This window comes from Alligator sinensis, unplaced genomic scaffold, assembly GCF_000455745.1.
Source record: "Alligator sinensis unplaced genomic scaffold, ASM45574v1 scaffold153_1, whole genome shotgun sequence".
Lineage (NCBI taxonomy): Eukaryota > Metazoa > Chordata > Crocodylia > Alligatoridae > Alligator > Alligator sinensis.
In genome coordinates, this window is record NW_005842099.1 from 1,444,626 (window position 1) to 1,471,870 (window position 27,245).

A 27,245-nucleotide genomic window follows, 5' to 3' on the forward strand; every position below is an offset into this window, starting at 1 on the left:
GACACCATACACAAAACTTAGACAATTTGGTGATGCTAGCAAATTGTGTGATGGAGAAACCTACATTATAATTTTTATCTTAAAACAGAGTCTGAATGCCTTCCTTGAGAGAATCAGAGCTTGATGTGAAAACAGAGAAAATATAGTAATGCTGCTTCTCAAAAATTTGGAATTTGGAAAATTTCTACATGTTCTGGAGCTGACTGAAAAAAATATCTGGGTAGTGTTTTGTGACGTTTATATGAAGAGTTTATCACTTGCCTTTAACCATCTCATCTACTTGCTAATGGATCTCTCCAAGGTTCTGAACAGATTTGAACAATCACCCTTAGCAAAGAAGCACAAAACACTTGTAGAATATTTCCTTCATTGCCCCAAATATTGCACTGTTTTTTTCCCAAATTGCAAGGATCAAGGATACAGAGCAGATATCAGTTAGTCCTGTCCCAGTGGCTTAAAGTATGATATTTTCTCTGCAGAACTAGAAACAAGAGATTTACAAAGGGAAAAGTTCTATATTTTCAATGGGATTCACAGCAGTGAATCTTAGCCCTAGAAAAAGAAATATCACCTGCACATCATTTGTGACATTTTAAGATATTTTTGTAAAATCAATGCCACAGATCCCAAAAACCAGTTGAAGTCTTAATGTAACATACTACCAAAGCTACTCACAACAACTTAACCTGGAGAACCTTGTATGCCTATGTGTTTAGACCAACATGGCTACAACCAACACTCTTGTAACCTGAAACTGTACCGCTAAAAAGTGAAATGAGTACACAGGACTCTGGGGGGGAGCCCTTCTCACTGCTTTTTGCACACACCCCACCACAGGCACTCACACCCCCTCTTCAGGCACCCTCCCTTCCACATACCCCATACCCACCCACACATCCCCACAAACACCCCATACCCATCCAGCCACTTTTAGTATGTAATTTGGTGTTTTTCTGGTTCCAAGATGGCAAACCCCCTTCCCAAAACGAGTACTTCTGGGCCAAGGGGAGGGACTTTCAGTGGCAAAGATCAGGAGTTAGGGGCAGGATTTCTGGTCCCAAGACAGCAACCAAGGTGTAGGGCAGCTGTCAAGAGGTGAGGCTACACTTGCTGCTCTAGACAGCTCATCAAAACTCATTAAGTGTGCCTCCATCCAAAATAATTGCCTGCCCCTGGGATAGCTGAAGTCTCCCATTATTATTGTTTGTTCCATTTTAGCAGCTTCTCTAATCTCCCTGAGCATTTCATAAATACCTTTACCTTCCTGATCAGGGGGTTGGTAGTCCAATCCTAGTTCTTTTCACTCAAGCATGGAAACCCACAGGGATTCTATGATAGTTTTCTTTTCAGGTAAGATTTTTATACTGTTACTGTCTGTACTATCCTGAACATACCATGCCACTTCTCCACCTGTACATCCTACTCTGTCATTCCTATATAGTTTGTAGCATGTTAGGACAGTATTCCCTTGATTATCATCCTTCTACCAAGTGTGTGAGATGTCTATGATGTTGAAATCACTATGAGCAGAAGCAATTACATGCAATTTATTCTAAATCCAAGACACGCGTGATTTTTTGAAGTATGCCGTTCATTAATTCAGTTCATTAATACAAGACCAATCATGTCTTGTTTGTGCACTTCAAATGGTTATAAATAAAATTGTAGAGAATAACCTGTTTGTTATAACCTTATCAATTTTATTCCTTTGTTTGTTTTACACTATACAGAATACATAAATCTATTTATTCTCAGATACTGATATGCTTGGTCAAATGTTTGTCATAAACATTTTTCCTGTTTGAATATTATATTGTATTTTGTGTCAGTAACAGAGTCCTGTGGGTCTGTGTGTGGGAGGAGGGTGCATGTGGGGAGGAGTGTGGGATTTGTGGGAAGTGTGGGGGAGGGTATGAGTGGGTGCTGTGTTTGTGGGTTGTGTGATGGAGGGGAGGGGGAGGATGTGGTTGTAGGATTTGTGGGGGAGGATTTGCTGGTATGGTGGGGTGTGCATGGGAGCACCCCCGCATGTGCCCTCTTGAGCCAGTCAGCCCAGAATACTAGAACTAGGGGACACCCACCAAACTTAATAGGTGACAGATGTAAACCTAACAAGAGAAAATATTTGTTTATGCAGCACATAGTTAACTTGTGGAATTCACTGCCACAGGAGGTGTTGGAGGCAGACAGCATAGCCACCAGATTCCAAAAAGGAACTGGATAAATTCATGGTTGACAGATCAATCAATACCTATTGAACAGAACAGTTGGAGATGTTCCCTTTGGCATCTCTAAACCAATAATGGTGGATGCTAGGGAGGGTGTTGAATAGGGAATAGATAACTCTAGATCAGGGGTGCTCAACCTCTGGCCTGCAGGCCAAATGCAGCCCTCAGAGCCATAGGTATCCAGTCCTTGAGGATTTCCACAGATCAGGAAATTTGATGGTACGGGAGTGGTGGCAATAAATATGGCCACCCTCTCCCACTACCAAATTTCCAACCCCCATGTCCTGCACAGGTTGGGGCCAAATCAGGCCTCCCCACATTCCTGTGGCTGGATAAGACTGGGCTACACCTCTGTCCTCCTGGGCTGGATGAGGCTTGGCCATGCCCCCTTTCCGCTGTGGAGCCAGCTCAAGACTCCTTCCTCCCCTGCAGGGTCAGATCAAGTCTCCTTCTCCCAAAGGGCCAGGCTGGGGCTGAGTCATGCTTCCTCCCCACCCTGCAGAAATGGGCTATGCCCCTTCTCCCCATGGGCAAAGTCCAAGCCCCTTTCCCTTGTAGGTGTGGGACACATCCCCTCTCTCCCACGGGGCTGAGCCACACTCCCTCCCCTCTGTCCCCTGTGGGGCTGGTCCACACCCCCTTTTCTCTGCATGGGGCTGGGCCACATCCTCGTCCCCCCCACAGGGCCAGGTTGGAGCCAGGCTGCCCCCTGCCATCCTCGGTGTAGCCAGATGGGGCCCTGCTGTGACTACCTCATGCCAGATCAGGACTATCAGCCAGATTCTAGTCATGGACATCCCATTTGGCCTCCTGGCCAAAAAGGTTAAGTACCACTGCTCTAAATATATCCACTTCAAAGCTCTCTTGCTAAAGTGTGCACTCTTTGCCACTGCGTACTAGACTAGATGAACTGCTGGTCTGACCCAGTATGGCACTTCTTATGTGCTTACATAAAGGCTGAATCTATTGCAACCTGCCTGCCTAAGCTTTCCATGTAGCTTCAGCTGAATACAATATCTTTTCAGTTCCTTTCTGAAACTAGTTTTGGCTGTAAGGCAGCTGATATTGTGAACTATAAGGGTGGCTGCATTTCAGTCATTGACAGACTAATATCTGTTCAGCTACTCTGATGAAAAGCACTACCAACACTTCCTAAACAGAAAATTAAGATTAGTGAAATGATTGGTAACTAAATAAATATCTGTGTGGTCTCTGGCAGAAATTTGAATATTATTTTTTCTTTCTACACTTACGGAGGATGGGATTATGGATGGAGCCAGCAGTAGGAGAAATAATGTCCAGGGCTAATGGATTTTTCTCCCACACTGATGTATAACTAGGTTCAGAAGAGAGAGATTTGTTTTTCTGAAAGAAGCTTTGAAAAATAATGAAGCAAAGGTATCTATTCCTTACCTTGTAATATTAAATGTGATATAGAAAGTGATAAAATGGAACTGTTATGTTTTGGATGATTATGTGTCCTTTTTAAGAGCACATAAACATAACTAGTCTGACTCTAAATTTTGGTATTAAATCACTTTCACGATCATCTTATAAAGATACCCTACATTGAACTGAATTCACTTTATTCCCCTCTCATTTCCTTTATAGTTCTTCTAGACAATATAAATACCTAATAAATTTTGAAAAGGCAGAAAGCTGAAGCATGAGGAGTGGTGGTTAACAACACTGAGAAGTACAAGGGTAATTATTTCCTCCTAAAATTCCTTTTACCATTATTTTTTTCCTTCAAAAAGTAGATACCCCTCAACATAAGTTTTTACAAAAAAGTTAATGGATACAAATTCCCAAATTTGTTTAATTTTTTTTATAGGACTGTAGAGTTTCTTATTAGGCTTTATTTTTTGCATTCTCTTAGAGGCCAGTCATGTCTTGTTTGTGCACTTCAAATGGTTATAAATAAAATTGTAGAGATTATCCATTATAACCCACATATCTTTGCAGCACAACCTATAAAATTTTTTGTGTAATGCTTGTTTGAAGAAATCAATTTTTGTCTCTTGCAACATTTTGTTCAAACTGATGACAACATCCATTACAAGGAGTAGTGAATTAGGAAATGGTCTTTGGCCAGCATTCCATCCTTTCCTATACTGCTCATTAGTCCAAGTCTCTTGGACAATCTTGTGTCCAGGAGACAAAAAGATTCAACTTTTTTCAACTACATCTAGACAGTTTTGTCAAGTGACTGTTTAATCAAGTGTCTGATTTCAAACATCACTGACTGAATTCTAATATAAAAAATAACTCTAATTAATTTTGGAAGCCCCTAAAGTGGCAGAATTCTGAAACTATTACCACTTAATATTATGCAGACAGAAAAGCAAAGGTCTAAGAAAAAATTCTTATACAGATCAAATGCCAACTGGCAGCAGTAATGCTTTTGCTTTACATAATAAAATATTACAAGTGGAGGAAACAGAGTGACAGCCTAAACTGCATATGTAGTTTCAGTTGATTGTACAGAGCATAGAAACACAAAGTACTCCATAAATCTGGGCTTGAAAGTAGTGTGAATCTTCTTGCTAACAAAGAACTTTCACTTCCTTTCAAAGTACTCCATCCCCTGGTTACCCTTTGGTCAAAGGAGTTTACATAGTAGCCAGTAAGAAACAGCTCTTAAATATATCAGGTACTTTACAGAACTCCAGAATGAGTCAAGACCTCCACATAGAAGTCAGTAAACAGGTAAAGGAAGCAACCATACTCTGAAGGAGACATATTTTACTAGCAGGCTACAACCCCATTTTTCTTTTGAGTCATTGCTGTCTCTGCACGTAAATGTCTGTTACCACTGGCATCACGCAGGAGACGGAACAAATGCTACTTATCTAAAAAAAGATGGATGTTTTAATCATTGTGTCACTCTCCTTAAAGATCTATGGCAAACCAGAGTATTCCCTTTTACTTTCTGATCTCATATCCTTCATTTTTTTAATAGTGATATTTTTACATTTGGTACACAACTTGTGAGCATGCATTTTTAAAAACATCATGCTAATGTATGTACTACTATAGCATCCCATTTCAAAAGATAAGACCATCTGCATGTCATTTTCTGAATACCTTACATATTGTTTAAATAGGCACTCAGATAAATTAATCTGAATTAACTAAAGGTGTAAATTTCAAGTGGATTAGTTAAACTGCATTAAACCATTGTATGGGCACACTTGCTTACAACGAAAGTGGCCTTAATTCAATGTAGCTGTATTTCCTGAAGAAGTGAAATAAAAATAAATTGAATGATTCAGAAATCAAGTGGTCTTAATTTGATTTAAATTTACTTTACTTCCAAAGTAAACTGAACTAAATTGAATTAAAACCACTCTACTTCTGAGTAAATTTGACCACACAGTAGTTTAATGCAGTATAACTAATGCACTTTAAATGTTAATCCAGCTTAATTTTCCTGAGTGTCATAATTTAGACAAGAAGGCATCAGACACTAAATCATACTCATATTCTCCTCCTTCATCAGTTTGTTTTTCTACTTCATCCCACACAAATGCATATTCAGTTTATTAAATCCTTCCCAATTACTAGGAAACATCAGAGCAATGTGCCTTAAGATATCTCCTTAGAAAAGGAATTTTAAACTTAACTTTTCTTGAAATATAAGGGAAGATGAAACACGGTGCAACTTCGTCTCCTCTGCAGATTACCTCCAGGCTGCATTTTATTTAAACTGCAGATTTTGGTACAATTTAGGAAAATCACTAGAAAAATTAAGTGCCGAGATAATTTGCACAGCTTCCACACACTTGGTAAAGGACAGTCATTAAGCCTTTCTGATTACTGTCTTGAATTAAACTAATGGAGCACATTTAATCTGTTACATTAAATATATTTTTGATAACAGCACTGGTTTCCTTCCCTTCTCTAAACCAGGTCTGAAATTAAGAAACAAAGTTTGTAAAGACTTTTAAATCACAATAATATTATCCAGTCTGACAACCTGTAGAAAGGCAACATTAAGAATCAGTACTGCTGTTACTCTACATTTCTTGTACCTGCTGCTGTCAACTCTGAAATCTGGAGACAGTACGCAACAAGAAAATAAAGACACTGCCAAGGAAAGTCTGCTCAACTAACTGAGGAGCCTGGCATGCTTCAGCTTGCTTTTCAAAAATAAATAAAACTGTTGGTCATGCATAACATCGTTCTGCTAGTCTTTTAGGACATAAATAGCAAGGCAATACTTCTGTGGCATGCATCACAAAGACAACAGAAAAACAGCTGGACAAAACTGTCTGAGTGGTTCAGTGGACAATTGTTTGTATAGTGAAATTGCTTTGACCTTGAATATTAAGACCAATCTTTATAATAATAAAAAAGAAGACAGTAAATGATAAAGAAGAAATAATACAGCTCTCACAAGAGAGAAACAAATCAAGGAAGGCATAGAGCATTAGCTGTGATAACCTATGTATATTGATGCATCTGGATATATTTTGTGGACTGAGTGACCACCTTATCATACTGCCCATACTGCCCACTTGCAGCTGTATAGCACCCTCTTTCACCTGCACGTTATAGTTCCTGTTTTATAATACTATCAAAACACTTATAGAATGCTAGTGCATGTTCTCTTAACCGCAACCGTCCACATTCACCACACTCATCATGCCTCCAGAGTTGCAGGACACCCAGATTAATGCATCCTTACCACAATCAGAGATTCCTTAGAAATTTCCTTGGCTTTCTGGGTTTGCATATAAATGACAAAGTTCTTAGAATACAGGAGACTAGAAGATCTGAAATACTGTAATCTGTGACAGGAAAACCTTTTCTGCTCATTTCCAGTTCCTACAGAAAAGTTAACCTACTTACATTGACATAATGTAACTAGCTTCTCTTAGCCCTGGTATTTCTATAAAACAAACAATACATATTAAACCAGAGTTTTAAATATATATCTTGTTTGTTTAATCTGTACCATTCACTGGTACAGAAAAAATATTAAAAAATATACTGGATGCAGAATGTGCCTGTACATTAACATTGATCTATAGCCCTTAACCTTTCAATTTCCAAGATCGATTAGTTCAAACAGTGCTGCTTTACAACTGCACCAATGGATGGACAACAATGAAGGATACTGGCTTTGACATTCACGGTCTTGCATCTATCAGTAACAAACCCCTTGACAGTTAATTCTGGAGAGAGAAGAGATTCCAAAAAGTTCACTGCCGCAGCTGTAATGTCAGTGTGACCTTACACACCTCCTTCATGTCGAACAAGAAGGCGGGGCTCACAAAATAGGCAAGATGATATGGACGATAATCTTTTTGGGATTGATGTAGGTAGTGATGTTTCACAAGATCAATTTGGCAGGGAGGGAATCCAGTGAGAAAAACGACAACTGAATTTTCTCCCTCCTGTCTAGATTCAAGCAGGGAATGAATAAGTACACACTGCATCCTTCCCCTCCATTTAAATAACTCTGCCTCTCCTGCCAGAGGCTCTTCAGGTACTAGTACTTTTCATCCTCAAAATGCTCCATTAATTAGAGGAAAGTATACAGGAGTAGGGAGAGCTGTGGTCAAACTTGTTTCCTTAAGCATTGATCTTCCCTGAATCCCCACCACTATAAAAATGGTAGCTCTAATTTCACTGCTGCCTAACTTAAGCAGGGCAAATTTTTGACAATGTGTATTTCCTTCCTCCACTCATGCCATTGCATTTTAGAAAGAATTCCTCCCCAATAACTTTTACAGGGTTTATTTACCATAACTCTGAAATGTATATTACAAATTGCAACTATCCTTTTTGCAAACAGCTAGTCTCCTTATAAAGCTACAAACTCTGCCTTTCAAACACAACGGGAAAAGGACAGGCAAGTAAGCATTTATTGATAAAAAAGCCAATACCATTAATCTTTGCCCACAGTTTTGCCACTAAAATGCATCAAATTATGCCCCATATCTTCATAAGGAATTATTTCTATTCTTTACAAAATTAATCTCTCAAAGGAAGCCAGGATTTGTACAATTTTATTCATCACAGATTAATTTTATGCAATGGGAGGACTTTCAAAAGCTAAGGAAAAAGCTAAGCCACGAATCAACATGTGGTTAAATGCAAAAAAAGAAAAATGAGAAATATTCAACTAGAAAGCATGCGCTTTCCCTTGTCAATCACAAAATTACTTCTATTAACTGTGTGTCATTAAATGACTTGGTACTGTAGTTATGTAATGGATTCAGTCTCTCATGAAAACAAATCTACTTCCTTTGTGTCTGAATAAGTAAGCTTCTTAAACATGTGCTTAACTTTATGCATCTAAATATCTCCTAGTCTCACTCCTCTCTCCCCCTCCCGCCCACCTGATAGATTTCAATGTGCCTAATGAAACGAATATACTTAAATATTGTGCTGAACTGGAGCTTCTTGGCTGGATGCTTGTTACGTATTTCTAATCATCTTGTACAAAAACATTGGAAGTATAATATATAGTATATCCAGCTTGATACATTAAGCAGGTTATTTTGATAACATTTCTATTGATCCTATAACACCAGATTAATATCAGGCTGAATCCATAAGACTTCTTGCTTTCTTTAATGAAACTAAATGAGAACCAATACAAACTTACTTGATGTAATAGGGCACTTTGTTATGTGAAACAGATCTCTGCCATGGAAGCTGAACTGAAGCTGGGGGGGAAAAAAAAAAAGACATGAGGTGGTAATTAGGTAGCACCTATCCTGAAAAAAAAAAGCAAGCAAACAAGCAAAAAAGCAACTGTTTCTTTTAAAATTAGACCTTGATTTAATAAATTAAATAGGAATTACTATAATTTTGCAGTCGGGCTTTCAGTAATTAGAAAATCAGCTAATCAGCTGGAGAAAACAATGGCAATATAATCAGGCAGTGCTTGCCATCTATTTGATGACAAGCAAAACATAAAATAAACGAATATGGTGATTTCACTCTAAAGAAGGATTATAAATGGTAGCTGATTAAGCCATACATTCAGAGCAGGCTAACAAACTAGCTTCTCTACTTCCTCCAATGGGATCTAGAAATTATGAGCAGCTTTAAGCTTTGGAAATAAGTGCCTTCATTACCATAATTTAGACCCCACAATATAATGAAAAGGTAACATAGCAGCAACATTTATTATTAGTTATAACTGCAATCTTGTATTTGCAATCCAAATTAATACTGATTAATGCTCTCTTTGCTATAGATCAGTAAGTTTTGCAGAAATGTATGCAAGTCTGAAACATCAATGTAGACCATCTGTAATGCCAAGCAGCCCAACAACAAATCTATACAGGGAAAAATGCACTACATATGATACAATACAAGTATGGTGATCTAAAGATCTCCAGAGATAACAGGAGGTGAGGAATTCAGATGAATGGGAAAATTGGCAGGTAACTTTTAAGTGGCGATGTGGTAAGAGAACGTGGGTGTGTATATCTCCACAGAGAACATAACCAAACTGGCATGTGATTATAGTTTGCAGTGTAAAGGAAATTCACTTTACCATATTCAATATAGAAGCAAGTGATATGTGATTCTTGAAAAACTATTTCTGACATTAATGATGAGAGTGTAGAGAATTTAATAATGAACTATACAAGCCAAATTTTGACAACTGTATTGCTACAGTGAGACATGAAACCCCCATTCAAATATCTATGAAAAATGGACTAAACCTCTACACAGATAATAGAAAAATCTACTGAACAAACAGATTCTCTCTACATCCAGGATGACCAGCAGATAGCCCATGGACCAATGTCATTCAGCTCATGGGCTCTCCACAGGTCCAGAAATTTGGTGGTGAAGTGACAGCAGTATTAATTGCTGCAGCCTCTGGAGCCACAGCTCCTGGAGCTGCAGCAACTAACTCTGTTTCCTCTCATCCTGTCAGCAAGTTTCCAGACCCCTGGAGAGCCCTATGGTCCAAATGACACTTCTCTCCATGCCAGATCAGGCCCGTGGACCAGCCCTGAACTACTCATCTGGCCCACAGGGCTGGACAAGTTAAGCACTGCATAGCATCAAGGTAAAAAAATATATATGAAAAAAAGTTATAAATAAAAAAAATCATTGAAGGAAAGACATCTGAGCAAGTGGCTGGTTCATACATTCTGAAGAAAAGTTACAATTACTATGGCCATTGACAAATGTTTGCTCAAAGATGTAAAGATATTGAATCCACAATCCAAACAAATCACACCTCCTGCCACGCCATACGAGTGTGACAGGTGTGATTTTGGGATCAGCAATCAGATCCCTATTGTGCCATACCTGTCAGTGCAGGGGAAGCCTGAGATCATTATCAAAATCCCAGATGAGCTGGCTCAAGGGATCCATGGGGCCAGTTCGAGCTGTTGTGTGATCCCCAGAGCCAGCCAATAAACAGTTGATGACTGGCAAATTGGAAGTACCCTGTGGCTTGAGAACCAGGGCTCCAATCTGCTGATCACCAACTGATCACAAGGGCTGTTTTGTTTTTCAGTTTAGATTCAACTTTTATGGTACAAGAGGGAGGGATTTTTGGTATACTGGCAGGGAGATGGACTAGATGATCATATGGATTTCTTTCAGTCTCTGCCTCCTATAGATCAAGTGATATAGCACTGATTAAAAAGTAAGCTCAGTAAAACCATTCACAGTTTCCTGTGCTATATGAGCCTCTAACAAAGATGAATTCCCCCCTTTGTTTTAAATCACTTTTTTTGGTGGAAGATGAACAGAGTAATTCTTGATTCTGGCACTCAATATGAACACTGCAGATATTATCAAAAGTTTGGATGCAGTTCAGGGATGCATTAAACAGGATGTCTGAAAGCTTTGGTTCAGGAGTACAGCAGGCTGAAACAAAGCAAAGCATATGGAGATACTGATTGATGGACATTAATGTAACAAAGAATGCAAAAGATGAAGTACAGAGAAATGAACCTATGGATGGAAAATAAATGAAGATTAAAGAAAAATCAAATTGTTGAGGTTTGCAGATAGTAACGTAACATTTTTTTCTAATCAATAATGGATTTTCTATGCAATAATGGAACTATTCCAAAGGTAGATGTTTTAACATCTATTTTTAATAACAGGAATAGATAAACTTTCCAATAGGAAAATAACTGTTATCAGTTACAAGTTGCAAAAGATAACATTAGATTGCAACTGCTCTCCTCTTTTATACAGTATTGGTGGCAAGAGAGAAACAGATCAACAAAAGGATAGAGCATTAGCTGTGATAACCTATGTACATTGCTGTATCACAATATATTTTGTGGAATAAGGAATGACCAGCTTGTCATACTGCCCACCTGCCACATGCAGCTGTATAGTAGTGAGTGGATGAATCCAAGTTTGGCATTCAGACAAATAGCAACTATCTGTATGACGTCAAATTTTGCTGAAGGTAAACGCTGATAGGTGGGGGAATAAGGTTCAGCAGATACTGGAAGGTGCTGGAACATGGAGGAAGGAAATGAGAGAAGAGGAATCAACAGATAAGGTGAGAGAAGGGGACGTTAAAGAGAGGTGCGGGGGATTTGCCCACAGGAAATGGCACTAGCTGTGGTCTACAGGTTGACAGAAAGGGACATGGAGCCAGGGGACAAGGTGGGCTGAAAATAGGAAAAAGCAAATCTAAAATAACTGCTCCTAAATCAAATACAGACTGAAGATCTGTCCTCTTCAATGAAGGGTGAAACTTTTAGAATAAAACTTTCACAGTATCAAATAAATCAAGCCTTGAATCTTAGGAATTTTTTTTTTTAGGTTTTGAGGTTATTTTAACCAAATTACAACCCTGCTTGTTCTTCACTGTTGGATGGTGTTTCTGGCTGGTAAAGTGAGTACGAAAAATTTGTTTGGAATATGCACTACCTCAACCTGTCAGGCTGAGAGACTTTTATTTTTCCTGACTTAATACTAGTTTTGTTGCTTTCCTTTTAAAGCTACTTATTCCAAATGTTACAGAAGTAGTTCATTAAACAAAAGTTGTAGGTATTTCCTTTAACACTGTCCATGATCACTCTCTCAATCAGGAATTTTTCTGCAAGTTTTTCACCAGAGAAGCACTACTTTTTTTTTTCTTTCTTCTTTTATAATAATTATGAGGATTGGGGTGGGGGAGAGGAGAAAAGGAGTTGGTAAAAAGATAAGCAAGATCTGAACTGCCTCTTGAAGCAAACAGAGGAACAGTGAAGCCTAACATTTTATGGCCTATACCTGTCTCTGTTCTGGTGGACATCATAAAGTCAGTCACCAAAGATGGATCCACTGGTTGGCAGATACCTTGAATGAACAGTCTGGAGACTGACATCATACCAAGCTGGGAGAAGGCCATTCAGTATAAAGCTGATGCAAACTCATAAGACTGTGTGGAAAGTTTGACCCTTATGCTTCTTGAACTGTACTAATAATGCAGATAATTGCTAGATTGCTAGACTTCCAATCTGGCACCAGTCAACAGTACTAGATGCCTTTTCCTTTATTGTTTCTTTTTTGGAGAAAGCATTAAAGTTCTTTTCTCTGCACTAAGGATCTGGGTTAAAGTAACTAGCAGGCCTGAGTTCAGTAGTTCAGCTCACCTAAAGAAAGGGTTAAGTAGCAATTAACCAGCAACCCTTTTGTTTTTAAATTTTACCAGCCTGCCAACAGAAACCTTTCTGGAACTACTGCTCTAAGAAAGCTTTGCCCCATATGGGGCTTGTATTTTTTTAAGTGAATGCACCAACTTGTATGTTAGGCACCTGCCTTCTTATCATGGATACTTGCAGATTTTAAATAAGAACACATAGGTTATATATGCTGACAGGGTCCAGTAGGTATTTAGCTTTTTTAAATTAGTTAGGTTATCTGGTTTATCCTATTGGGCATATGTTAGTATGCAATGCCTTGAGATCTATGAAGTGAAAGTTCAATATAAGTCAAGTAATGTATTTATTCACTTTCCGTCTATCTTAAAGCACTTCTTGATACTACATCAAGAGTGCTATGATTACTTTGCAATACTCCTCTCAAAATTTAGGATAGGCCTGAATTAACAGCCACCTGAACTTTGGTAAATAGGTAGGCAGGTATAGAATCAAAATGCACGGAGACACATAAAAGTGACCCATGAGCATGGAGCAGTGTTGAGAGTCTCACTACGGTTAAGAAGAGGGGACCATTACTGCAGACAGAGGGTGCGTCTACACATGCAATTAATGCTACTTGGCTTTACTGTGCAGTAAATTTACTAACTGCACATGGACTAATTTACTGCACATGTAGACAGTGATGCTTTACTGAGCAGTAGATTAGTCTACTGTGCAGTAAAGCGTCTTGTGTAGACACAGCCAGGAGGAGGTAAATCCATTCCTGAGTGAAGCCCAGACTGAAATTAGTCAATGGCATCATCACTTGAAAGGTGACTGGAGAGAAAGCTACTGTCTCAGATTTATTAGTTTATTAGAATTACTTACTGGAGAGAAAATGTTGAGATCCAGGCCCAAAATCCTGATGTGCTTCCTGTAGCTGTTTAAGGCGATCCTCTACTGATACCTATACAGACACATACAACATTTACTAGGAATTCCCTTATTTTGGAAAGCAAGAGCCAAAATAAAAACAGCAGTTTCCATGCACTTTTAGCTAAATACATTAAAATATATTTACTAGATAGATTTATTTACTCAGCCTATTTACATCTGGTGTCTTTCTCTTAAAAATGCAAGGTAATGCTACTCTGGTGTTAGTGATACAGATCAATAACAAACCATAATAGTTTCATGGTGACTAAAGCTGACCACTGAAATTCACGTGTTCCCCATTTCTTCCTTTATCCAAATGCTTATAGTCAGCAGGCCTCATTTTGATCATATTGATCTTACGGCTGCCTTTACAAGACAGAACCATCTTGGAGCATGCTGATTTTCTGGCTGACAGACTTCCTCCTGGTTTACTAATTAAACTACACTAGTATATACAGTGGGGTATTGGCTGTTCAGTTAAATCTCTTTAAGGCAGAAAAAACATTTTGACACCAAATTCATTTAAAGAGACAAGGAGAGAGGCTTCAAAAATGTTAATCACTAGCGGTGTACCAATAAAGATTTTTTGGGTCAATACTGATGGTCAATGGCCGAGTGTTGACCAGCCACATCGGCCAGTACCACTCCAATTGTTGATATGCAGCCCAGCAGCTTTGAGAGCAGCACCCAGGTGGTAAGTCTGTTGGGGGGAAGGGACAGGGGTGGAGGGGGAGGGAAAGATCATGGGAGGGGGGCAGATTACAGTCCTTGTGGTGAGGAAGGGAGTAGGGCTGAGACTAGGGTAGCACAGGACAGGGAAGGGCACAGGACTGAGCTGCGGCTCATCCAGGAGTCATGGGGGGCATGGAAGGTGGGGAGGGGTGGCTTCTGCCACTATGTATATCCCCGGGGGAGGCATGGGGGGGGTGCACCCCATGAATACGTGCTTGAGGCCGGAGGCTGTGCCAGGCTCTCCCCCATGGGTGGGGCTGGACCAGGGCTGCGCTTGGGGTGGGCGGTGGCGGTGCTGGGAGGGGGGGCTATAGCGGTGAGGCTACAGCCATCCCATAATTTGGCACAGCTCCCTTGTAGCTCCCCCACCACCTCCTGCCCCAAGCACAACCCCGGCCCAACTCTCCCCACTGGGAAAAATCAGGTGCAGCCCTTGGTCCCAGCCCACAGTGAGCAGCCCACCCTGCCCCGTGCACAGATCCAGGGGGCACATGCACCCTCATGCCTCCCCCAGGGGTGTGCACAGTGGCAGGAGCCCCCCCCAGATGAGCTGCGACTCCATCCTTTGGCCCACCCCAGCTGGGCAACACCTGCCTGTGCCCCTGCTACAGCCCCACCCCCACTCCCTCCCTCACCACAGGGGCCTCAATTTACCCCCTAGCATGCCCCTTTCCCCCCCCAGACTGACCAACCAGATGCTGCTCTCCAAGCTGTCAGGCTGCATTCCTGGCCGCATGCATGCTGCACCCACACCCATGCACATGGCATTTACCAGTGACATTATCAGCCACATCAGCCAAAAAAAGCGAATTGCTGATAATGTCAATTTTCCTTTTATTGGTGCCAATATGATACAGACCGATGTATCGGTGCACGTCTATTATTAACTTTGACTCCTGAGACAAGCTGCTTCTAGCCTACTAGCCTAGAAGCTTACTTCTCTGAGTTCTGCAGGTTCTCACAGTCAAAGACAAGACAAATTCCTCCCATTTTATCGTTCATTTTTTTGTAACCAATTCTTTGTCCCACCGTGTGTGTTGCGATGGAGGGCTTGAAAGTTAGGAAAGGAAACAGAAGACTGAAAATAAATAATTAAATAATGTATGTGATGATGGTTCACTGCGAGAACCAGTGAAAAAATTCCTGAAGTGACTTGAATGACCTGGGAAACCTCATTAATTCATTCAATGTGAAACCAAGTTTGCCTAACTTCAAAGTCCCAGATCATTCAAGCACCAATCCAATATATAGGTGTAATATGAATCTACTTCATTTCTCCCTTTCTTTTTCTATGCAAACCTAGTTTTCCCCACCCCTGTCATCCTAGACTATCAACATTCAAATCATATATCAAAAGTCCCTTGTGGAAACTGGATGTTCAAAAAAATCCACTTTTACATAGGTGGCAAGACAATACAAGTATCTGGGCAAACTTTGACAGGTCTCAGTAACTATGATTTATAGAGTTATTCCACAGCATACAAATTGGTACAAATATTGTTAACATATAGATACAAATACATCTAATCTCCAGAGTTTAATGCAATGTCTTGAGTGAACTGCCAAGAAAGCAGAAATGGAATTGGTCAAGACAGTGAGGTAAAGACCGCTCCTTTCATTGCTTTTGTCACGATGGTAACCCAGTCTAGAGAGCAATGAGGAAAAATGGTAATGTTTCCTAAGACGACAAAGAAGAGTACAAATGATGCATTCCCCTGCTATCTTCAGAATAAGGGAATACCTGCAAAAGTTTCCAGCGCATATTAAGATCATCCAGTTGGCGAGACATCTTTAATGATGGATGAAGGTCAAGTGGAGAGAGCTGATTGGATAAATCATTCACTGTTTTAACTTTCAAGTTGATGGGTGCAATTTCTTCTCTAAAAGCCTGAAAGAACACATGCATATTTATGCGTGACCACTACTTTACAGAACAAAGTGAAAACTGGCACACCAAACCAATACAAATCTATATTTGGTTGTGACTGATATGGTATTGTGACATGAAAAAGCTAAAACAACTGCATGCAAAGAATGTAACTCCAACTAGCACACTGTGGAAAAAAAAGCTCTTTTATTTCAGTTATCTTGGCTCTAAAGTATTACCCCTAGCTATAAAACTTCATTCTTCCCATACCTGTGCATAAGATAAAGCCACAACTTATGTGCAACATAAGCCTTCAAACAGGGTATATATTAAATTTTAGAGGTGCCTAGGTTTTATGTAGCCCTGTGCAGAATGACTACATTTCATTCAATAAATACCAGAATGATGTGATACCCCATTATGAGTTTTACTAATGAAGATCTATATGAAGGATTCTTAAGCAAATTTATTAAATAAAAGTAATTATTGTTCCCAAGTGGAAGGCTGCTGACAAAAACTCTTCAGAGACTTTATTATTGAATTAGCAAAGCACAAAGCTGTGCATCTTCCTAGGTAAAGGAATACAATACTGAACTGCATCAGCAATTCACACTGCAGAGTTAAAACTATTAAAATGATTAAAAACTAAGCAGAAGAAGGTTTTCTGAATCAAACTAAACTAAATATAATATTAAAACAAAATTGAAGCGGTTTTTGTTATGGTTGAAAAGATGCATTCAATGCCTTTCTTGCTGTGACCAGGTGGAAGTAATGGGTTGATGTTACAAAGGGCCCGCTAAACATTACAAAACAAGGGAAAAAACAACTGGAACAAGAAAAGAGTTTTTTGGACAATTCAATTACTACTTCTTCCTCTGAAACTCTCTCTAATCTGTTCTATTAACATGAGGCACCTACTGGCAAGAGGGGAAGAATTTGGTTTCTGACTGCCAAGAGGCTCCTATGACTCTAGCAGATGTCTCTGTTTATCACAGCAATGACAATTTAATAGACACTGCTTTACCCTCTTTTACAGAAAAGCCATCAAGATATGACAAACTGCTTCTTAACACATGGAGCAACATGCTAGAACTTGCTTTCGTATCTATATTAAAATAAAAAAGAAAGAGGGATCAATGCCTTACTCTTCTTAAACTAACAGCAGTCTGGATGCAAATTATTTTAACTAATCTGGCTTAAAGTTTTTAGGTTCTGTTTAACCTGAAAGTCAGAGAAAAACTTTGGAAAAAAGGACGCTTGTGTAAACATGCGTGAAATGAAGCAGCCAAATACATTACTTACAAATAATTAAACATCTGCACAAAGCTTTGAGATACATATAAAGATGGAATTACTGAAAAGCGATCACAGTTCAAGGCCCTGAATTCTTCCATTAGCAACTTCAAATGTAAATACTAAGATTAGAGATAATGTCATGACCTGAGTGTGGATTTCATCAGTTGCACTGTGGGTGCCCGCATGCCAGAATTAAAGATTTTTCTGATGGAGCTGAAGGACCAAGTGTTTCTGGATAGGAACAATATTTGGGTGCCAAAGAATGTGCATGAAGTTGTTACAGTTGCCTTAACTTGCAGTTGTCTTGAAGTTCAATTATTTCATTTTTCAGGAATGCATGTGAGCAATCTTATCTATAACGCAACAATAGATCTTATGCAACTCTTTCTATACTTAAACTGTGTTCATGGGCACATGTATCATATGTAGTAAGTGAGAAAGAATTTAGTGTTTAGAGTCCCATGCCAGGCTAATAAAAAGAAAACTATATTCACAAAGAATTCCATGCTTACTGTAGTTTTCTCAATGTGATCCTGCAATGAGTCAATCACTAAATCTCCTACTGGTTTCCAGCCATTCCTCACATTCTCAGCCTCTTTCAAGTCAGCATCAAGGTCATCCATGGCACACTGCAAGTCCTTCAGTTTCTCCAAGGCTTTATCTACTTGCTTCTGCCAGATGTTGACACTGGCATTCAGGCTTTCCCATTTCTCTTTTACTTCTGAGGACTGCTTACGCATAGCTTTGGCAATCCTCAATGCTTTCTCTTCAGGGGTCAACTCTGAAGTGGAAAAAAAGAGAAATTCAGTAGTTTGGGGTATTTTCATATATGCACGGTTGACTGAGCAGATTAAATATTGTGAGGTGTGTAATTCAGTAAGTCTCTATCTGAGCTGTCCACAGCTCATTGCTACCCTGCAGAGTCTCTTTGAAATTACAAAAATGCCCATGCTGACAAATAAAAACACACAATGTAGCTAAGTTAATTGCTAAAAAGTCATTGCTCATTTCCATGTATTATGGACTACAAAAGCCTAAGGCTGATTATTACTATGTGTGCTACCTGTGCAGGGGTGGGAGCGGGGGTGAGGAAAAGATTATTTTCCTCTGCTTGAACCTGCAAGAATAATCTACATGCTACCTCACTGCCCCTGTTCATGAACCTCTCCTTCCTCTTCCCCTTCCTGCTCGTCATTTTGCTGTTTTATCTCTTTGGCAAAGTGAATGACACTTTCTCAGTGCATCTAAAGTACTTCAGCAGTTCTGCAATAATCATTTTATATTAATGTCATATTTAAGCCATTTTCATGGTATACTGCAAGTTTAGAACTGAAAATCTCAGCAAGAATACCCAAAAAACACATTTCTGTGAATGGAAATGGGCTGAAACTGAAAAAGTTATGAGATTAGTTTCTACCCCAGACTTCTGAAGAGACGTTAACAAAAAGGAGAAAGAAATAATCTAAAAACTTTCAGACAAAATGTAGTGTTAAAGACCATACTTTTATACAAGAAGGACAATGATGGATTATCTGATTACTTGGAGATAGCAAGGGAGTTTTCATTTTAATTAATTTTGGAACTGTTAATATTTGGGACCTGTTATCACCTTTTCAAGAGTAATTTGAATTGATTAGAATTCAGTGACAAAGAGGAAATGTAATTTTAAAAGTTCTGGGACTACTTTAAAATAAATAATTTGTGTGTGTGTATGTTACTGCTGTTACAAAAAAAATGCTGTAAATATTTTACATTTGTTTTACCTGGATAATGCACTTGCAAATAACTGCTTTGTAGTACAACAAAATCATTTCAGGTTTTATTTAGAAAATACTAAGATGCTGTTATATAACTAAGAACATTTCAGGGTTAAAAAAAAATAGCAAATTCTTCAAGGCCGCGTCCAGACATGCACAGCCTTGTGGCATGTAGCACCGCAGACACAACTGCAGTTGTTCTCCACACTGCAAGGTGGCAGCGCAGGGGGGTTTTTCACCCCAGGAGATTGCAGAGTCAAAAAACCTGCGCAAAAAAAAGAGCAGCAGCAGCATATGCCACCCAAAACCGAAGCCAACCAGCTGGAGCCATGCTCCAGCTGCTGGCCAAGCTCCAAGCAGCAGGATTGCCACTGCTGCAGCCTTGAGGCCCCCAGGACCCTGCCAGGTAAGGCTTCTGGAGCCAACCCAGTGTTGACCCCAGCCTCCCCTACCCCACCCATGGTAACCTGTTGCACTCCAGAGGGCGAATGGCACAGGCATTCTCCAGGGACAAGTAACAAAGGCACAAGGTGTGCTGCTGCTTCTTGTCCCTAGGGAAACATGCTCATGTGGACTCAGCCAAGAGGGTTTAAAGACCCACATAAGGTGATAATGGTGGCTGTGAATCATCACATGCTGCTCAGCAAAAAGACCTCAACTCTTCAGGTCAGATAACAAGTGATAATTTAAAATGCACAAGTTACCTAGTGTCTTAAAACTTCAGGGAAAATGGTAGAAACTCACTGTGAGCTCTATGTTGGTTGCCTGAAAGTAGGGCTAACAGTCAGCTCAAGGGAGGCCTATTATCCAGTCTAACTAGAAGACAAACTGCATGAGAACAGCAGTTGGGTACAGAAATCAGTGAAGTACACTACATGTATTAGGAGAAGATATCATAACGATATATCAGCCAACTATGATGTGATGGTAATTGTGGCATCAAAAGCAAGGGACAGGCAGTTTGACTTCCCTTTCCTCTCATATGACAAGAGGTGTGGTAATAAGAATATAACAAAATAAAACACAAGGCATTTTGGAGACCTTTGACAAGTTCTGTGCGTGTGAGGGCAACTAACGCATTTTTTAATTTAAAAAGCAGTAGCTGCATTAATAATGTTTTGAGATGGGTTAATTTTCAAAATGCCTCAGAAGTGCTTGAAAACTTGCCTTAAAAACACGTTTACCATGGAGATTATAAAACCCATTCAGCATCCATTCATTTCAGACTGTGCGCTGTATGAATGTTTGTGCCACTGTGATAACCCAACATGTAAAAAAGAACATGATTTTTTAAAAGTGTAGTTCACATCTGCAGAGAAATGTGTTGTACAGTTTAGAACTACAGATCATTATAAAGGATGATTTAACAATGACAAATTTCCTTAGGGTACGAAATCTTTTCATAACTGTCATTAAACAAGCTGGCAGTTGTATACAACTCCTTTCGACTCGTAACAAAAACACTGTACAGTTTGTTGCTTTGTCTTCACTTAGTATAAACTCTTCTGATTGATCAGACTCTGTTGGGGTTTTTTGTTGTTGTTTGGTTGGTTTTTTTATGGTCCTTATTACATTATCTCGACTTCAGCAGCTGCTCAAAAAGCTAGAAAAGCTCTATATTCATCAGACCATCTGTTTATCAGAGAGGAAAGATATTAATAACTGACCTTGGAGTCAGGAAAATGAAAACAAAAATATCCACTACTAATGGGGCACAACATTATTTTAATAAGCATCTCTGGTTAAACTTAGAGTGATGAATGTAACAATTTTTCTTCTACATTTCTGATGATGATGATGACCTGAAATAGAATTTAACCTTTTTAAACTGAGATTTAGAATAAAATGGAAAGACAAGCAAAAGGGATTTAATATTATGTAAGCAGAAAAAGTATTATGCATGGGTTCATTTTGAATAAGTTAGGCTGCTCTAGAAGTTGTTTTGTTATTTTGGCTTGGCTTTCTAAAGCCCCCATACCTTTGCATTCCTTAGTCACTGAGGTTGACTGGGACTGGTGGTCTGTTTCTATGCTACTATAGCCAGACTTGATTTATACTGTGTTGTTCTCTTCTTTACAGTGCATGCCAGAACTGTAGGTGAATTAATGTCCCTCCCCACAATTATATCAAATATGTTTGTTCTTGTACCGTTCAGTGAGGCTTTGCAGTAGAATGCAATGGGCACAAATAACACTGTCATTATGATGAGCACTTTCAGCACATTTAAGCAAGCACAATACAATACTGTCAAGCTTATAAATAGAAGAATCCAAAAGTACTGTCATCACATGATTATGTCCTTAGCATCACATGAATGATAAGTATTCTCTTGAGTCTCTAAAAACCCTTGCAAAAACTTGCTTGTGACAAAAACTACTACACAGGGACAGGAACTTTAGAGAATGTGAAGCAACTGGCTTCTGCAAAAATTTAGCAAATAGGCAAATTCAAAGGAACCAGTCATGCAGACATTGATACAGAATGCCACCAGTTTCTCATAGCTTAAATATCTATTGTATATACAGCAAAAAAGGGGGGTAGTTCATCATTTTCATCTTAACCTATTTGGTTTTTCTTCTCTCAGCACTGAAAGTTCTTGACATCAAAGAAAATATAATTGAAAAAAAAAGATAAGGACTGAGTGAGAAAAAAAGGCCGTAGGATAAATGACATTGCTTTTATTCTGAAGATGACAATTGCTAGAAGCACAGAGCACTGAATATCTGGAGTCTGAGTTTGTGTATGGTGAGTATTTCTGGAAAGAGCAGAGTATGGTCTTCAGTAGGGGGAAATGAGAAGGATACTTGTAATGTATGTCTCCTGACACTGGAAGATGAAATTTCCCAGCAGATGCTCACCGAGAGGTCAAGACAATTATACTGGGACTGAAGAAAATTGAAGCACTAGAGAAGAACATGAAACCCCAAGTCCTGCAAAACTGCACATTTGAGCTGCTCAGAAAATTAATCTAAAGCTTATGCATAAGTTTCTATTTTTGAAAATAACCTCAGAAAAATATAACTATTAGAAAGTCGCTTACTATTTTGTTCAGTAAATATTATTTCTATTTCGCAAAAAAGTGTTATGTTCTCAAATAAAGGTCACAATATTTTTGCAAAATAGAGATAACTAAGAAAATAGGAAGCCTGACTCTTTCTTCTCCTCTAGTATTGCTATACTACCTCTACACCAGCTCCCTAAAGCACTCACTCTAAGAGAGATCCTTAGAGGCCACAGAGTTGCTTTCTGACTCACCCTGCCTTCTCTACTTTCCAATCCCTAATGAAGAAGACATTCTAGAAAAAAGCAGCATGACTGAGAAACCCCTAAGCCCTAGTGACTCTAGGCAGCGCAGGAGGTGGCCCTGTGCTGCTGCTTGATATATTGTTGGAAGATATGAGGGCCTCATATTCCTCCACCAAAGACCAATCAGGATTTTAGTGGTACAAATGCCCATGACTGGCTACTCCCCGAAGACACTGGAGCTGTCCTTCCACAAAGGATATATGAGAGGGATACAGGACACTTTTTCTCTGCAAAACAAAACAGGCAAGATTCTGTGGGTGATCCAATGTCACACGGCCTGGAGGTATACCCTAGTAGTATAGCTATTTCAGATTCGTATTTCAGATTCGTTTTTGAGCTCTGAAGTTTTTAAGGTTCCCCAGCATGTCTCTGTGTATTTTAAGAAACGTTTGACATTATTTCATCTGGTTTACAGTTTATACTTTGCTATATCGAGGCTAGTTTACTATGTAGTTGGGCTCTGCTAATTCTGGAGTTTATTTTTTTTAAAGGCCACTTGTCATCAATCAAATCAGCTGCACTCTTTGCCTTAAAGAGAGACCTCACACAGACTTTGGTGGCTTGTGGAATATTTGTAACCAAGTGTCAGTGAACCCTGACCACTGTTGCTCCAGCTCCCTTGGGGGTGGAAGTGGTGAAGTGTTTGGGTAACATTTCCAAGCTTAGTCAAAGGATAGTTTACAGGTCAAAAAATCAATAAGGCTCTGAGCACACACTGGCCTCCACAGAGTAAACAAACTGGTATGTCTGATGACAACTTAACAATTATAACATTTGCCATCATGCTCTCAGCTTCAATAATTCTTCCCATGTTCAAGCTGCCACTGTACAAAATGCCACACAAAGGATTCCCACACCAACTACCAGCTGGTGCATATGGCCACTTCTTTTCCTTGTCAATCTGCTACATACCCATCCACTAGTGACTTTACTGAGACCATTTCAAGTTAAATAGGCATCAAATGGTTAAGAATTTTTCAGCTTTACTAGTCCAGGCTGAAGCAGATCTTTGAATCGGGAAGCACAATATAGGCAGTTAGCTTTTATCTCTGCAGTGCCATAATCTTACCACCTCTTCAATCAGCCATAGAGGCGTTCATAAAAATGCAAGGTAGGTTGGAACTAAAGTTTTAACACAACTGTTTCAAGGTGCTGTAGGGATTTAGGAACACAATCGAACAGCTTTCAAATGGGATGTGGGCTCTTCATTCTCACTTTCCAAAGTCCCCTTTCTCCAAAAACACCAGTAGCCAAATGGACTCTTCTTTCAGGCCCCCTACCAACCAGCTGGTTTCAATACGTGGATGTATGGTAACACATAAAACCAGTGCCCTGGTAAAACTGGGTGCAACAGGAAACATTTCAATGTCCATCCATTCAACAAAATAGTAAGCTTAAGCCCTTTCTAGAAAATTCTTCCCTGGATGAATACAATGCTTGCATCAGGGAACTCAGTTAATGACAATTATGTAGAAAGAGAAAAAAAGTTTTACTATTATTTAAATCTAAAACATGAAAATATGCCTGAAGCCTGCCAACAAAAATTATGCATGTAAATGACCAATACTTAATATTTCTTGTGATTTACAGTATTTTCTAAATTTATAATTAAAAGGGTAGAACAGATGGTGAACACTTAACTTAAAGGGATATGTTCATCAAAATAACCTTTGCTAAGAATAATCTTCCTGTAACTTGGAAGTGAGCACTTTAGCAACGTCATGCAGTACACATGCATGCTGCAAAGACTTCAAGTTTATGAAATGCTCATTATATCAGTGCCATCTTCTGACTTTTTTTTTTTTTTTTTTTTAATTTTTAACCCAACTCCTTGCACATATAAATGGAATTTTAAGGCCAGAATTTGAGGAAAGCCATACTGTTGAGAACCCAATGGAAAGAAAACACATTTTGTTTTTCCGCTCTTTTCACGGACTGTAACTTCTTAATTGTTAATGGATTTGGGACGCTAGTTGTAACAATGCCCTTGATCTAACAGTCTGGAAGCAATTAATTATACTCTTCTAAATTTTATACTATGCAACATGGATACATGTTTTTAGCTTTGTTGTCATACATGTTTTCAGTGGCTTATCCCCTTCATCTATAGGACCCAGGAGCTTGCATGATGGTTTATCAGTCTACTGTATTTAGAAGCTAAAAATTCAAAGCCAAGAAAAGGGCAAAGCATGCTCTTGTGGTGATGTTCCCTGGAAAGAGCAAAAAGAAGACAGGAGAAAAAAACCCACACATGGGGATAAGAAAATCCAGGCAGAAAAGTCGGTTGAACTGTGAAAGCTCTGTTTTCCAAAGTGCCAGTTATTGTGTGGTACAGTATAAGGCCAATGTGGTTAAAGGAATAATATCAGAACTGACATGGTAATCGGAGCTAGTTTATTTTTATTTCAGAAGGTATCACAAGATCTTATCATGCATGGCAGACCAGTTGAGTGCACTGTAGTTAATATAAGATCTCTTGTACCAAAAGGCAGGTAGCATATTCCTGTTGCGAAATACTGCCCAATAATAAAGGGACATTTAACATGGGTATTTCCTTCAGTCAAATCCTAATCTGATTCTTATCACTTCCCCACTAATGCTGTTTGCCTTCACTACCCTAAAAACAACTTATTCTTTCCTGGCCAAGAAAAACAAATGCAAAGGGCTCAGAAAGTTAACAGATTCAAATTCTGGTGAACTCAAGTAGGAAATGTATTTCTCAGGTGGGGATCAACCACAAAAAAGCTCTCTCCTCCCAGTCACCTTGCAACTGAACTCTGAAGGGGAAGGGGTGGGGGGTGCCATGGTAGCAGCAATGGGAACTGACCCTACATAGATTATTTAACTTATTTCAGTAACCCAGGGGAACAGAGGCAGTGTCTGAGGAATTCAGGACCAAACTCACTAAAGGTGTATTGTAAGGTACACCTGGAAAGAACAGGAATAAGGATAGAACCTGCTGTATATGTAAAAAAAATCTCAGAGATAATGTACAGTGTATTTCAATAATCCAATCTTATGATGAAAAGGTGTGGAACTTCGTGGTGAGTGTAGCACTTCCAGTTATGCTAACTGTGGTTAAGTCTCCACTGACCTCTGAACAATTTGCTAAGAGATGTAGAAAATGAGAACGTACTAATGAGTGCGGAAGCTGGTGTAAGAAGAGAGTAGTAAGAGCAAAGTAAAATTCATCAGAACAGGTGTTGAGATATGGAAGAACTAAAGGAGACAGGTATGAACTTGGCAAAGAGACAAGTAGAAGTGGGTATCTTGGCAGACGGACAGATAAGAAGCGTTCACACAAAAACGTGGGTATTCTGGGTATAAATATTGGTCCTGCAAGATTTGTTTTTTGTAGCAACCTAGGGGAGGTTATTAATGCATGAAGTTGCTACCGTTGTCCTGGGATGTTTCACTGAGTTGGGCTCACTGTTAGAGAGACCAGCTAGCATACTGTGTCAGTGATAATAAGCCTCTCTTGAGCTTTTGCCATGGAATACACATTTGAATCATTCTTTCTTTGTCGCACCTGGACTCCACATGGCTCCCTGCTTGCACCAGCCTCCCTGGAGCACACAAGCCCCGGCAGCCTAAACACCGATAGCGAGCAAGAGACCACCCAAACGCATGCCTCAGAACAACAGTGAGGTCCCAATGCAAATGAGTAGATGCACATTTTTATCCAAGTATCAGAAATACATTGCCACTTCCACATGACACTTGGAACCAGACATTACACCCCGTGCTGCTCACCTGAATAAGAATTAAAGCTAATTTAATTCTCAATTGGAGTGCCCACAAAGGGGTTTGAAGAATGCATTTTAGAATCATACCTTCAATTAATTCAGATCATCTTTCCTGAGTGCCCTTATGTAGACACTCCTTAAGATACTGTTGAATAGTTTCAGACTACACAGAGCAAATTACATTTTATGTAACAGATTTTAAATTAACTGAAATCAAGCTAATAACTAATATGAAAACTAAATTATAGTATAATTCAGTTAATCTTTGTAGAGTGCCTTTCATAAAAGAGCATCAGAGAGCTTCAAAGACAATATTTGAAAGAAAAAGGTATGCTAGGATCTATTTTAAATACCATGAGCATCTATGAAATATTCTTGAACCACAGCAATTTCCTTAATTGAATAGTGATTAGGTACGTCATGGGTGTTGAAGGAGATTAATAAAACTGGATTAATGTTATTCAGTTTACTTATGACCCTGCACAGATGTCATATTATAATCAGTTGGCAATCTTTTTCTATTAGACTGAGCTCTCATTTCCCTGCTAACTGAGACTGCAGCAATCATCAAGTGTTAACCCAGTGCACCCCAAGCACATGCTTACACAATTCACTATAATACATTTGTTTAGGGTGGGTGTTTTGAAGAGGAGAAGGCAGATTTTGTTTTTGAAAATACTCTTCCAAAGCCCATGAAATGGGAAAGTTATGACTTCCAAGAGAATAACATTAATTGTTACTATGGGTATTGTAACTGTGGCTGCCTGTTTCAGTAAACATCAGGACCTCACCCTGCTGAA

The 27,245-nt window shown here is 39.2% G+C and overlaps 1 protein-coding gene across 11 annotated transcripts in view; it reads right to left on the reverse strand.

Moving 5' to 3' along the window:
- The window catches only part of UTRN (utrophin), a 580,332-nt gene that overhangs the window by 112,746 nt on the left and 440,341 nt on the right, over positions 1-27,245 (reverse strand). For all 11 annotated transcript variants that reach the window (XM_025204844.1, XM_025204843.1, XM_025204842.1 and 8 more), the window contains 4 exons: positions 18,149-18,417; positions 16,215-16,361; positions 13,694-13,772; positions 8,848-8,908 (listed from right to left, as the gene is read on the reverse strand). In XM_025204844.1, the coding sequence (XP_025060629.1) occupies positions 8,848-8,908; positions 13,694-13,772; positions 16,215-16,361; positions 18,149-18,417 (556 nt within the window). The remainder of the gene's footprint in view (positions 1-8,847; positions 8,909-13,693; positions 13,773-16,214; positions 16,362-18,148; positions 18,418-27,245) is intronic.